This window comes from Malaya genurostris, chromosome 3 (genome assembly GCF_030247185.1).
Source record: "Malaya genurostris strain Urasoe2022 chromosome 3, Malgen_1.1, whole genome shotgun sequence".
Lineage (NCBI taxonomy): Eukaryota > Metazoa > Arthropoda > Insecta > Diptera > Culicidae > Malaya > Malaya genurostris.
The window spans coordinates 249,751,030-249,766,422 of NC_080572.1; the positions used below are offsets into that span (position 1 = coordinate 249,751,030).

General features: G+C 39.0%; 2 protein-coding genes across 7 annotated transcripts in view; one reads left to right on the forward strand and one right to left on the reverse strand.

Annotated features, from left to right (window-relative positions):
• Nucleotides 1-15,393, forward strand: part of LOC131437950 (hepatic leukemia factor) — a 421,032-nt gene that overhangs the window by 20,407 nt on the left and 385,232 nt on the right. The window lies entirely within an intron of this gene.
• On the reverse strand, nt 14,510-15,274 carry LOC131437952 (uncharacterized). Its single transcript, XM_058607654.1, has one exon. The coding sequence runs from the start codon at nt 15,234-15,236 to the stop codon at nt 14,811-14,813; it is 426 nt and encodes a 141-aa protein (XP_058463637.1). The 5' UTR covers nt 15,237-15,274; the 3' UTR covers nt 14,510-14,810.

A 15,393-nucleotide genomic window follows, 5' to 3' on the forward strand; every position in this document is an offset into this window, starting at 1 on the left:
TTTACTTTTTCATTGAACAAGGCTGTATGTTTACAAATCGCTTAGTTTTGTAATGTAACTTTCCATTCAATTACCTGCTCCAAATATTTGCATGAAAATAAATATAAATTCACAAAATATTTTTTTTTATATTTTTTTATGTCAAATTTCTTGAACTTCTTTGAATCGTGTACTAGCTCTCCTGCTAGATGAGACCCTGTTAACCTTCCATAAATTCAGCCAGTATCGTGACGTTACTTTCCTCTTCATCAGGCAATTCCAGTGCTTGAGGTCATTATACTCTGAAAGCATCTAGCCTTCTCAGTACCTCTTGAAAATTTCCGGCGCTTCAGGAATCCATGATGGTAAATTTTGTCCATGTTGTTAGAGTCTGATTTATGTTTGAACAGTTTTAAATAACCAAACTACGCTAGGTCCATTGACTTTTATCTGGAAGAAATTTGAATCGTTGGCAAATCTGCCACGCTTCTGAGAGACCCAGGCCCGAACAATTGTTTCACAGAAATAAACAGCTTTGGTCCAATCGAGGATTTTGTTTTCTCCAACGCATTTTTCGACATGACCTTGATATAATGAAGGTTTCAAGGTAGCGAACCGATATTTCAGTTTTGTCAATTTATATCACCGTTGTCTACCTCTCAGTAAGTTTAGCTAGAGTGGGATTTCTCTAGAATATTGTTTGAAGGTTGTTTGTACCGAGTTCCGTTCGTTGTAGGCGTCAATATTGTTGTGCCCCTTCTAAAATTGAACCCACCTCGCAACAAAAATAAATAACTTTTTCTTTATTATTTCAGCGTCCGATAGTATTGGAATACTTTTTTTTTTTGCGATGTTCGCTTTACCATACCCTGTCGTGTGTTAGTGCCGTGTCTACCACAAGACTTAGGGTGGCAAAATGATAACGCGTATGTACAGAACGCATAAGAACGCAGGTTTGAGTCCTGTTGCTGGGCGTATTTTTTGCAAAAATTCATCTTTTCTGTGAGTTCACTCAGTCTTTGCAAAAACTGAATTTTCTAGTGTTTAATTGGCTTTTTTTCTTCAAGAAATTGAAGATTTGAAAATATCTAAAAGGTATTTTAACTGTCACTATCGAATTATTTTACGCAAAACACCAATGAGTTGGTTTTAATAATTGGTTTTAAATGGAAAAAAATTGAAAAATAATTTTAGACTGTTTTTTTGATAATTATAGTGTTTTGATCAGTTTTTGATTTATTGTAAACATGTTCTGCTTCATTTATTCAGAGTGCAGATTTTCTAGACTTCCCAATCAATTTGTTATTACTTATTTTTAAACACAATCTCTTAACCAATAAAAGTAGGGATTGGGATTCACAGGGAGATTGATAGTGTCTATTATCTTTCTCCGGGCAGGAACAGCCTAAAGGCTGTGTGAAATCCGGTGAAAAAAATAGGCAAAAAATAAGTCCACTGTGTTTCTTCTTCCCGTAAAAGGCGACATTTGCAGGAGAATCTCTTTTTCTAATTTCGATTACCAGATTCTTTCCATGTTTCATTTTGAGAGTCTCTTTTCACTTTATTCTCTTTTTTTTACTATTCATTCTTAATTTTTTTTTTGATCTTGCAGAATTCTTTTTCTCACTTTTTGATTTTCTCCGTTTTCAAGAGACTAGAATTTGCATAAATCATATTCATTCATTTCTTCTGTAGAAGCCGTTTTAAAATAGAAAAGTCCTTGCTCGTTCTGCAAAAGCAATTAACAAGAATCTTTTAGCCTACTTTTATTGGCTGTGAATTCAGTTTTAGTAAATAAAAACAATTACTACCATCACTAAAATGTAAAAAAAACCCTAACTTTTCAATTATTTTTTGGCATTAAAAATGCCTTATTCTTCACTATACGGGGCCGGGTGTCAATTAAAAGTTTCAAAAATAGCCGCGTAACCTTTTTGTGTCATAATTTTGAACGTTAATAACTCGGTCATTTGTTGATGGATTGTTATAATTTAACAACCAATCGATTCGGAAACTTTTAACTTAAACATGTATGACGACATCGTTTCACTATTTCAATAGCATACTATTGTAAAAATGGTTGGAATCGACCTATGTTTTCATCCACCAATCCCTGCTGTACAAAATGACGTCAACTTCTTGTTCGGCATAGGAGGCTTTGCGTCATGCATAACAAGCACCGCATCGTTATGCGTAGTATGAAGAGAAATCTATAAATATAGGCTGCACAATATTTCTTTGCCTATTCGTCATCTAACACTCGATGTGGATAGACGAATAACCTACTACGACTAATTTCGATTTTGTTTTATTTTTTATTCGCAGTTGTCTACCTACCCAAGCTATGGGTAAAAACCGCCATAGATCCGAGAAGGATCCAAAGGATGCTAAGCGTCTGAAGCCAAGTGATGTACAGGTAAACGACCGTTTGCTGAGTAAAAACCAATATGCTGATCTGCCAGTAGATGTCGAAGAGGAACTGCAGAAGAAGGAAAAAATGCCGCCTTTCTACCTGAAGGGCTTCCCACCAACTCTACGCTCGGATTTCAACACACTGATCAGCAAAGGACTACAGGCAACAATCCGTTTATGTACTGAAGGCTACAAAATAACTGTTCCGGCTTTGAACCACTACAAAGGAGTGGAATGTTATCTGAAGCAGACAAAAGCGGAATACTTCACACACGATATTGCCGCCAACAAACCTATGAAGGTTGTACTTCGAGGACTACCCGACATGATGGAAGCCGAACTAAAGCAGGCATTGTCGGAGGCTGGACTAAAGCCTTTGATGGTGTTCAAAATGAAGCGACATAATACGGATAAAAAGTTTAGAGATCAACTGTACCTGGTTCATCTGGAGAAGGGCTCCATCACCATGAGTCAACTGAAAACGATTAAATCGTTATTTCACATAATCATCGAATGGCAAAAGTAAAAACCGGTACATCGGGATGTCACACAGTGCACGAACTGTTTGAACTACGGCCATGGAGCGAGGAATTGCCACATGAAAAGTCGGTGCGGGAAATGTGCCGAACCACACAATACCAACGATTGCTTACTAGATGACATCGCTGTAAAATGTGTGAACTGTGATGGAGACCATCCATCTACTAGCAAATCGTGTCCCAAACGTGCTGAGTTCACAAAAATTCGACAACAGGCATCCCGTAAACAATCAACGCGCAAAAATGTTCCACAGAAGGATGAAATTAATTTCCCACGGCTCCCACCCAAGAGGGATATTCCGAATTTGCCGCCACTTCCTCGCAGCAATCCAAAGACTTCAGCCGCTGGATCTCAAAAAGAATCTTCCTCAAGAATCCCTCCTGGATGGGGCAATAATCAACCACAAGCAAAGGATGACTCTGGTGATTTATTCTCTGCTGAACAACTGATCGTCATTTTTGAAACAATGACAACAAAACTACGAAACTGCAGAACGCGGTTAGATCAAATCAACGCCTTAGGCAAATTCATCATCGAATATGCAATATAATGAGTTGGTTATAGTAAATTGGAATGCTTGCTCACTCAGGAGCAAAACTGATGAATTGTCCGACTTTCTTCAAGAGAAGAATGCCGATATTGCTATTTTAACTGAAACTCATCTTAAACCTGAAATTTCTATTTTTATTTCCAATTACAGGATTCACAGGCTCGACAGGACAACTACCAGAGGAGGGGGAGTTGCCATTGCCGTTAAACGATCCATTCAGCACAGGCTTCTTCCTTCTCAGCATTTTTTCCTTCTCAGCCTTTAAATTGCAACTCATAGAAGCCATCGGAATTGAGATTACAACGACGATGGGACCCATCATCATCTTTGCAGCGTACTGCCCCAAACAAACAAATCTTCGAGATGGTACGTGTGCATCATTGAAGCGAGATCTGGCTATGCTCACTCGACGACATAACAAATTCATCATTGCTGGGGACCTGAACGCACGGCATGAGCTGTGGGGAAACAGAAGACAGAATCGAAACGGATTCGTACTTGCCGAAGATTACGAAGCTGGACAATACAACATCTTCGCTCCGGATCAACCAACGCGACTTTCCAGATCGGGAGTTCATTCCATTTTGGATATATTCATCAGCAACATCGCCATAGACAGCTCTCCGGTTGTCTTCTACGAGCTCTCTTCTGACCACTTTCCAGTAATATTGACGTTGGGATCTTCACCAGAAACAGTGCCTATTCAACCTCGGAGGAACTATTATCGCACCGATTGGGTCCAATTTCAACATATCGCCGACCAACTTATTAATATCGATTTGCCACTTGATTCCTCGATGGAAATCGATGCAGCCCTATCTTCCTTCCAGCATTCAATCACAGTCGCTCGTGATAGGACAGTTCCAGTACAACATATGCCGAGTTCCTCTCTTCAAATCGACAGTGTCACCAAGAAACTCATCCGACTTCGGAATATCTACCGGAGGCAGTATCAACGAACTGGCATCCTAGATAGGAAGACTACTTATAACAACTTAACTAGGATAATCCAGGAAAGGATATCTGAGCTTCGCAACAGGAACTTCCAGCAAAAGCTTCGAGAAATTCTCCCACATTCAAAGCCCTTCTGGTCCTTAACGAAGGTGCTTAAGAAAAAACCGAAGCCTATTCCTCCTCTGATGTCACCCCAGGACGCAGCTGGAGGAATACCTTTAATCACACCAGTAGAGAAGGCAAATGCGCTAGGCCAGCAGTTTGTGTGTTCTCACAATTTAGGACTTAACATTGTTAGTCCATATGAAAGAGCCGTTGCTGATAGCGTAGCTGAGGTTGACCAATCAGACAGCTTGGTTCCTGAGGAAAGTAGAGTCACTGCGAATGAGCTGATGGCTTTTGTGAAAAAATCCAAAAATATGAAGGCCCCCGGTTTCGACAACACATTCAACATTGAGCTGAAACATTTGAGTATTCGCTCATTTGTCTTCTTAGCTAAAATTTTTAACAGGTGCTGGGTGCTTGGTTACTTCCCTTCAATGTGGAAGTTAGCTAAAGTTATCCCAGTTTTGAAACCGGGGAAAGATCCTTCCTTTTCCAAGAGCTATCGGCCCATCAGCTTACTCTCTGCCCTATCCAAGCTGTTTGAAAAGTCAATACAAAGGCGAATTCTTGCTTTCGCAGATGAACAGGACATATTTCTGGAAGAACAGTTTGGGTTCCGGAAAGGAAGATCCACCATCCACCAACTCACAAGGGTTAACAACGTCATCCAGCAAAACAAATCAGTGTCCAAAACGACTGCCATGGCAATATTGGATATTGAAAAGGCATTCGATAATGTGTGGCACGATGGACTGGTGTTCAAACTGCATCGGTATAATTTTCCCATGTATCTTATTAAAATTATCAAAAATTATCTTGCAGATAGAGCATTCCAGGTTTCTCTGAATAATGCACTTTCAGAAAGATTTACTATTCCTGCTGGTGTACCCCAGGGAAGTATCCTAGGTCCCATTCTATACAACATTTTCACATCAGACATCCCACCTCTTCCAGGTGGTGGTGTTCTGTCACAATTTGCTGATGATACTACCATTCTTTACAAAGGTCGTGTCATTAATGCTCTGAAAAATAAACTACAGACAGGTCTGGACGCTTTAACGGAATATTTTACAAGCTGGAAAATTGTGATCAATGCAGCAAAAACTCAGGTCATCTTGTTTCCACATTCAAGATCTCCAAAACTTGTTCCATCAGACGAATGCAGAATACGATTCGGTGATGAGGTCATTCAATGGTCCGATGAAGTTATCTATCTAGGACTCACCTTTGACAGACATCTGATATTCAGGTCACATGTTGACAAAATCGTTCAAAAATGCAGCATACTCATTAGGTCTCTGTATCCGCTGATTTGTAGAACATCTAAACTGTGCCTGAAGAATCAGATGGCTGTCTATAAACAAATCATCTACCCCGCAATTGAATACGCAGTCCCTGTTTGGCGGGGTTGTGCACGAACACACAAACTTAGGCTTCAACGCATTCAAAGTAAGATCTTAAAGATGATTCTAAATCTACCCCCTTGGACAAGGACTAGTGAAGTACATGAGATTGCCTCACTGGATATACTAGAACAAAAATTCGAACAATACTGCACGAGATTTGAAGAGAGGTGCTCAATCTCTGAAATACAAATAATTCAAAATTTGTACGTATTAGGTTAGGGATAGTTATAAGTAGGTAGACATTTTATAAATAATTAAAATAAATATTATGATTAAACATTAGTATGTAAAACAAGAGTAACTAAAACACCTAATATTAATAACGAATCGTATGAACAACAAAGATGAAAGGCCAAAGGGTCAAAACACTTGTACTGTAAAATGTTGATGTAATACACAAAAATAAGATTAATAATGCATTATGCAAAAAAAAAAAAAAAAATTCTTTGCCTAGTTGATGTTTGACTGCGAATGAAACAAGTAGCTCGTCCAGTGAGCTGATGACTGGATTGTATATGCGTTCAATTGCTGGTTGTCGCTTTTGCATTATGTGTTGGTGAAATTTCCTGCTGTCTGCACAACACCGCTTCGTGTTCGCTTGAATATCTTATATATCATCTAGCTATTGAAGAACCGAATCAGCGTGGTTATCGGTTCTTTTGAAATATCCCATGTATTTAGCAAATTGTTGGTCGATTTTGCCATTAAAAATGCCTTACACTTCGCTTCCCGAGGCTGGGTGTCAAATTAAAACATGCAAAACTAATCGCGTAACATTTTTCTGCCATAATTTTGAACGCTCATACCTCAGTCATTTGTTGATGGATTCATATAACTCAACAACCAATCGATTCGGAAACATTTAACTTAAACTCATGAGATAACGTCATTTGAATATTTCAATTGCATTCCATTGAAAAATTTATTTGAATTGAGTATTTTATTTTGGTTATCTGGTAACTATCAGGCTAATTTAGTATTAACGGCAATAGATCTAATTCGGATCTAATTTGCAGCGCTTGCTCCTCGATGATTTGTTAATGGATTTTCCTCATTTAAATGATTCCAAAGCTTCAATATTGTAAACTTAAAAATGTTTTAATTTGTCAACGGATCGGTTTGCATACTTAAATATCCATTCCCATACGAACAAAACGGTGGCGCGAAAATGGATTCAGTATAAAGTTGTGTTATGATGATAATCATAGATACTTCTTCTTCGTTATATGTGACTGAACAAGTTGTTGTCCCACCAGGAATTAAACGCTTCAAAAGATTCAAAATTAAATTCTGAAACTTATCTAAAAGCGGCCTCCTCGGTTTGATAGTATAAATGAGTTCCACAGGCTCACATATACAGTACAATTAGATGCAATATCATCAAAGTATCAAAGATAAACTAAAGGTAAGTTTACTTGCGATTTTACATGATCAAAATTGAATATAATTAATTATCAAGAAAGAATCTAATTGTCAATTTTATCATTCGCTAACAATCTAAGCGCCTCAACTAGAGCAAATTTGTAAGTAGTCAATTGAAAAATTTTTAGTTTAGTGTATCATCATCATTATCATCTTTATTTTTGTATTTATTATGAAGACCCTAGAAACGTTCCATTTTTAATGTTATTGTGCTCGGTCGTGTCTTGAATACAACCCTCTAATTTTTTAATTCTTGAAAGTGTTTTACCTCTTTCTTCAGGTTGCAGATTTTTTACGTCTTCTTTCTCGATACTATTTTTCTACCAATAACAGTCTCTTTGTCACAACGATTTGAAGAAATATTCATTCAAAAATATTCGATCCTGATGCTGTCACTTTTCTAGCTGTCAATTTCTGGTTAGGTTTTCAAACTGCTAGATAAGTGTCTTGTTTGGTCTCTTAAATCCCTTTTCTACCAAATGTTTGGAAGTTTTCTAGTTTGCATGTGATAAGTTTCAAAAGATTTCACAATCAAGCGCAAGATTCGGCTGGTAGATAGCATTCAGGAATGTCGTTTTTCAGATCACTCCGAGCACGTGGTTGGGATTGCACAAAGTGTGACCGCTTTTAGCTCTAATCTAGTGCAATCTTTTCTAAAATAAATATTCGAGTTGAATTTCAGTAAGTTCTGTTACGGCTAATGCAATGATGAGTCATATGCGTAGAATTAAAAGAAAATGGCTCGAAAATAGTTCATTAACAGTGGATGCAAGCTCTGTCGTTAACGACAATTTTATAATCAATAACATTCCTACGAAGTTGAGAAATGATTCGTAGTGAGAGATGTCAGGAACGTTTTTGAATGACGAGTCTAAGGGTGAAGACAGAGAGACAGCGACAAGCGACGCGATGCGAAACTTGACAGATCGCACGAAGTCGCGCGGCAGAGCTGCGTCCAGCAGAAATATGACAAGTATGTCAGAGTGAACTCGATGCGTTGCGAAGCGACTACTGACCGATCGCATCGCACTCATTCTGACATTTTTCTGCTGCACTGGAATGGACGGAGCTCTGCCGCGCGACTCCGTGCACGGAACCACCCGCGATCCCATTTCAACCAGAATATTAGTTGATTTTCTGAATTCGATTGGTTAAAATTTGGTACAACTAATCGATTGTTGTTTAAACTAAACTGTCATTTTTGTTTTTCGATTAGCAGAAACGATGGTTGAAACAACTAATTTAACTGTTTGAAAAAAAAATGCTGTCAATTAGTGAGGACACATACCTTTCAATTTCAATAAATATTTTAGTTGAAATAACTGGTGTTGTTATTGAAACAAAATTCTGTTAGTTGAAAAATAAATCGGTTTTATTTGTTTGTTTGTTTTGAGATCAGTAAAGATCTAAATTCTAAAAAAATACTTCTGATTCGATCGGAAATGATTGATGTAGAAAAACGTTTTTAATCAGCAAAAGTGCCCGGAGGTGCGAGTAAATTAGCGAAATTATTAAATTTACCTAAAATGATGCCTTCAAACGGTTGAACTAAAGTTATGCACTGATAATTTTAGTCAATTTATATGAGCTTGTGTGTATCAACCGATGGGAATTGGAATTTTGCGACGGAAATTCAAACGCGCCATTCAATCGCAGCGCGTTCTGTGCGTTTGAAACCCTTCGCTCCTGTTACTTTTATAAATTAAATTCATGTCAAAAAGCGTTTTATTGCTAATGCATGAATATCATCATCGGTACCAAACAGCTGGAAGTAAAACAGTCTGCTGGAAGTAAATAATGATCGAATTTGAAGCATAAAATTTTTGCGCATACCCGAAAGATTACGAGATGATCATTCATTAACATTTTCTAATTTGTCACCAAATCTTTTTCATCTCAAACGAGGTTAACTTTATCACAACACCGCTGTTAGATCATAAAATAAATAACTTGTTATTATAAAATCCTCAAATCGAATGAACACAATTTCACCAAACGCTTTAACCATCGATGTTGTTTTCATTGACATTTTGAAGCGACGCGAACAGATTTCAACTAAAAAAGTTGTTGATTTTGCATTGGAATTATTGTTTTGCTTTCAACTGTCTCCGGCATTTGACAGCATTCAAAACAACATATTTTTCAACTACTTGAATATATGCAAATCAAAAAACATTTTGGTTGAATCAAAAAGGAATTAGTTAAATCAACTATCGCAAAAATCAAAAACTGCGATATCGCAATTTTATGATCGAAGGGTTCTCCGTGTGCGATCAGTCAAGTTCCGCATCGCTTCGCGTCGCGTGTCGCTTTCTCTCTGGCTTCGCCCTTAAACGAAACGTAAAAGTAAGTAAAAGAGTCATGTGCGCTTAGCACAAAATCGGATAGACCCTTAAGGGCTGAAGCCAGTGTGTTTTAGGGCGTTTTAAAGGGCTATTTTCACGCTTAATATCTGATTTTCTCAGAAACGGTGACGAATATCAAAAACCCAACTGACAATCTCTTAGAAAATTAGTTTAGATTATTCTGTGAAAATTTCAGAATGATTGTTAGACTTTAGCGGTCGGGAAAGTCTTTTTTTCTAAAGGATGAATTGTCGAAGACGAAACGTGAAAACTGTTCTACAAAATGGCTTATTTATCAATTGCACTGGGATTTGGAGGTTTTTTTTTACAAAAAAAAGAACTGAAGCCCGGCTTTGTTTGTTCCTCTGTCTTATCGAGATCAGTCAGCGAGATTTTGAAACGATTTGAATATTTGAATAAACGTACGCTTCGCTAATCTCAGCAAGCGTCGTCTCATTCCAAATTCCCAGCGACAAATTGTAACCGGGGATAACCGCTTGGCAAACAGTTTCCAGTTGACTCGTGACAAACCGGCTGCGTAATCACATTTTTCCTGCCTTCCGACGTGTGCCTGTACCTGTCCGATACGACCACATGGGTTCGATGCCGTCAACGGAATGGGTGAGCAAATATAAGTGTTAATTAAATTCAGATACGACCGCTTTGCACCGCTACCCAGCTAAACGATGGTGGTGGTGGTTGTATTCAGGTGTGATGATTTTAATGCTTCACTCATTCTTACTTTATTGCAGAGCGTTGGTATCAGTCACCGCAATAGCTGAATGGTTTCAAGACAAGAACAAGGTGCCTTGATCCAGGAAGGGGGTGCATTTTTTCTGAGTTGTGTTGATTTAACACTGGCTGGGACTAGTGTAATTAGACAGCCGAAATGTTCCGGTTACACAAAAACTCTGAATGTTATCTCTTTAAATTTCCGAAGAAACACTTCTATGGGACTGAATTTGGGAGAGATATATTAAACAATACTTTAAACGGAGAAAACTGTCCAACTCGTGATTGTTATCTCATCTACATTCACAGGACTCTTATCTTGCATTCCTTCACCATCACCACCACTAGTATACGGCACGCTGGGAAAGCGCTAATCGATTGTCATCTAAATTGACACATAAATCAACCACTATCTGAAGACGAGCACGAATATGGCTCCGAGCTAGCTAGTCTCCGATGGAAGTAGTGAAACAAAAAAAAACTAGTCCATAGACAAACAACTTATTACTGGTGGAGTGATAATTAGTTTAAGTAATAACAAACACTTTTCACCGTCACCCTCCGCTTCAATGGCTTCAGTGGCGCAGTCCAGGGCGATGGAGTGCGGCAGGGGTTATGGTTTGCTGTAGCCTCATTCTGGTTTATCACTGTCAACCACGTGGAAAGTCTCTGTGAGGCACACGCAGAACGGGAGATCTGATAAATTGGCTTTGGCTGGTACCCAGTGCGGTCTCGGGACGACGCCCAGTCGCACGTAATTTTCCTCCTAAAGGATGGAACGTCATTCGAGGGATAAACTGTATCGGCAATCGAAATGATGGATGACCTGGGCAAGTGAGTTGTTTATTATCAACGGTGTTTTTTTGTTGTTGTTGTTGAGGGTCCAAGCAGGTACTTGATGACATTCTCATAGTGAATGATTGAAATGTCCGATTTCCTGACGAAATGCTATCGCTTATGGGGTAATGCCATTGTGTTATCGGTCGAAGGTTTGATTAAAGGCGTTCGGTATAGAATTACCGCGATATGCAGTTCTATCGATCACGACAGTACTATTTTAGTGGTGTATTAAAATGTAGAAAATGGACATTCTAAGGAAATATCGTTAGCAAAATCAAAGGTAGTTATTCAGAATTAGCTGAATTACCGAGCGTTGATCAAAAATGTTTCGTGAAGGCAAGGCAAAAATATTCTGGAAATTGTCCTGCCCATTGAAATGTTCAGATCGTAGTGACGACAAACCGATTGAACAATACTCCGTACATGTTCAAAATGCGCATGGCCAATGTCCCATCTCAGATCGCACAATAATCATAATTTTCACTTCAATTTTCGATTGAGTTGTATGGGAGTAATGCTCGATCATATAAACAATTTATCCTTCAACCCCCCCCTTCTCCTATAAATTTCACATTCCACCACCTTTTTTAGAGGCATTCATTCGCCCTTATTCTGAATAACGTCGTATCGATTTTACTCCCCACAAACACTCTTAAGGTCTGAGGCCAGTGTCTTTTAGGGTGATTTAGAGGGCCATTTTCACGCTTCAAATCTGATTTTTTCAGAAACGATGACGAATATAAAAAACTTATTTTAATTCACCTAGTGCTGTAATGATGCCTTTCTCATATTACTCATTAGATCATAAATATAACCGTGAAATTCGCAAAAACAACTGTTCATTGAATAGAAATAGGAAAAATTGTTCAGACCTAATCTCACAAACTCTACAAATCCTGTTTAATTTGTAGTTCCGGAACCGAAAGAAGTATCCACAACAAATGAAGGAATTTCGTATGAAACTGTAAGACTTTTCTTTTGAACCTATAAGTTTGTGAAAATAGATTTGGCCATCTCCAAGAAAAGTGAGTGAGACCCTTATGGCAGTTTTTAACTACTATTTCCAATTCTCCCGAAACCGGATTCAGATTAACGGAATAACCGAAATTGGTTCGTTTGCTACCAACAAATATGACCTACAAATTTTAACAGTTTTGAACATAGTTAAACCTATACTTACTATCTCATGCTCTATTTCGATTAAACCAATTAAACGAAATCTAACAAACGAAACGAACCTGCGTTTCTGTTACTTGTGCATATGTAAGTCACTTATCACGCTTTAGTTCCGAAACCGGAAGTCGGATCCAGATAAAATGTTCTACAAATAAGGATATTATAAGACCTTTCATTTGAATCTTAGTTTGCGAAAATCGGTTGAGTTGTTTCAGAGATAATTGAGTGTAAACTTTTTCTCAAATTTTCACATATTACCATATAACTCCGGAACCGGAAGTCACATTCAAATGAAATTCAGTAGCAAGCTATGGAACCATAATACCTTTTATTTGAATCTTAGTTTGTGAAAATCGGTTCAGCCATCTCTGAAAAAAGTGAGTGCATATTTTTTCCATTTTTTTGGTACATATCATCCTATATCTCCGGAACCGGAAGTCGGATCGGAATGAAATTCAATAGCAGGCTATGGGACTATAAGACCTTTCATTTGAATTTTTGTTTGTGAAAATCGGTTTAGCCATCTCTGAGAAAAGTGAGTGCATATTTTTGTTACATACACACACACGGACACACACACAGACATTTGCTCAGTTCGTCGAGCTGAGTCGAATGGTATATGACATCCGGCCCTTCGGGCCTCGGTTAAAAAGTTGATTTTTACAGTGATTGCATAGCCTTTCTATATGAGAAAGGCAAAAACCCAACTGGCAATCTCTTGGAAAATTAATTTAGATTATTCTGTGAAAATTTCAGAATGATTCATTGACTTTAGCGGTCGGGAAAATCTTTTTTCTGAAGGAAGAATTGCATAAATGAAAACGCCGTCTTTCAACTTGTTCATTGAATGTCTCGCCTTCAAAAGCATGGATCAAAAATCTATTCTGACAATGTCTAGATAATTTAATTTAGATGCGATTTAGTGCATAAAAACATATATGTTGTCGCGATAAAAATGAAGTGAAAGTTATTTTTGTGAACGTAGGTCGATTGCTATAGCGGCGCCATTTTTGTTCCCTGGTAACGTAACGAAACATGAGAGAGAAACAAAATCGGCTCAAAAAGGCTGCCAAACAAGCGGTAGCTTTGTTGGATTTTATGTAATGTAGTCAAACTTGTAACCGAAAATATCAAAACTTTCTTGGCAACCCGGCCACATCGAGTCATTTTGCACATTTGCGAGAGAGCATGGAGGGAAATGTAATACGCAGAGCGAGCCACGTGGTTATACGCGACCTACTGGTCATTAAGGGCTGAGGCCTCATTTTTCGTTACGTTACCAGGAAACTGGAGCAGAAAAAATGACGCGTGCATAGAAATCGACTTACCTTCACAAAAATTACATTCACTTTATTTTTATCGTGACAACACCTATGTTTTTATGCACTAATCGCATCTAAATTAAGTTATCTATACATTTTCAGGATAGATTTTTGATGCATGCCTTTGATGGCGAGATATTCAATGAACAAGTTGAAAGTTGCCGTTTTCAGCTATGCCATTCTTCCTTCAGAAAAAAAGAGTTTTCCGACCGCTAAAGTCAATGAAACATTCTAAAATTTTCACAGCATAATCTAAATTAATTTTCTGATAGATTGTCAGTTGGGTTTTTCGATATTCGTCACCGTTTCTGAGAAAAGTTTCTTCCTCTTATGTATTTTGTTTTCGACGCATTTATGGCCAGTCCGATACGCCTAGCTTCAGCTTTCAGTCCGATGTAGGTTTCCATCATCTTCTCAAGGTTACGTGTCACAATATCAATATCGTCAGCGAAGCCAAAAAGTTGTACGGACTTTCGGAAGATTGTGCCATTCGTGGCGATCTACTAAAGCTATATTGAACAAGATACAAAAGAGTCCATCACCTTGCCGTAGCCCTCTCCGAGATTCGAAGGGACTCGAGAGCGTCCCAGATACTCGGACGTAGCACATCACTCTATCCATCGTTGCTTTGACCAATCGCGTCAGTTTATCCGGGAAACCGTATTCGTGCATGATCTGCCACAGCTGTTTTCGATCGATTGTGTCGTATGCCGCTTTGAAGTCAATGAATAGGTGATGCGTGGGTACGTTGTATTCACGACACTTCTGGAGTACTTGTCGTATCGCGAACATGTGATCCGTTGTGGCGCGGGCTCCAGTAAATCCCACTTGGTACGGCCCTACGAATTTCTTAGCTATTGGTGATGGACGACGGCAAAGGTTTTGGGAGAGTAGCTTGTAGACATACCACTCCTTCCATCCATTCCTGCGGTAAAATCTCCTCCTTCCAAATCGTAGAAATCAACCAGTGTAGCGCTCTAGAAAGTGCCTGTCGTCCATGTTTGAGCAACTCGCCTGGTAATTGGTCTTAGCCCGCGGCTTTATTGTTCCTCAGATTGCTGATCTCCTCACTTATCTCCGACTGATCAGGTGCTGGGAATCTGTCGTCGGCTGAGCGTGCACCCAGATTGATTCCTGTGTCGTTCTCTGTATCTTGTGCTTCGCCATTCAGATGCTCGTCATAGTACTGCTTCCACCTGTCGATCACCTCACGTTCGTTCGTGAGAAGGTTACCACTGGTATCTCTGCACATTTCGGCCTGTGGCGTGTAGCCCCTACGTGAGCGGTTCACCTTCTCATAGAATTTCCGTGTATCATTTGCGCGGTACAGCTGTTCCATCGCTTCGCGATCTTGGTCTTCCTGGTTGCGCTTTTTCGACCGGAAAACCGTGTTCTGTCTGTTCCGTGCCTGTCTGTATCGTTCCTCGTTCGCCCTCGTGCGGTGTTGCAGCATCCTCGCCCTTGCTGCATTCTTTTCTTCGACCAACTGCTGACATTCTCCGTCAAACCAGTCATTTCTTCGATTCGATAACCTCGTACCTGGTACGGTTGCTGCAGTGCTACCTACGGCGGACCTTATGTTCCTCTAGCCGTCTTCAAGAGCCGCCGCG

Coding starts and splice junctions, on each gene's coding strand:
- LOC131437952 (XM_058607654.1), bottom strand. CDS start 15,236: ATGCTGCAACACCGCACGAGGGCGAACGAGGAACGATACAGACAGGCA.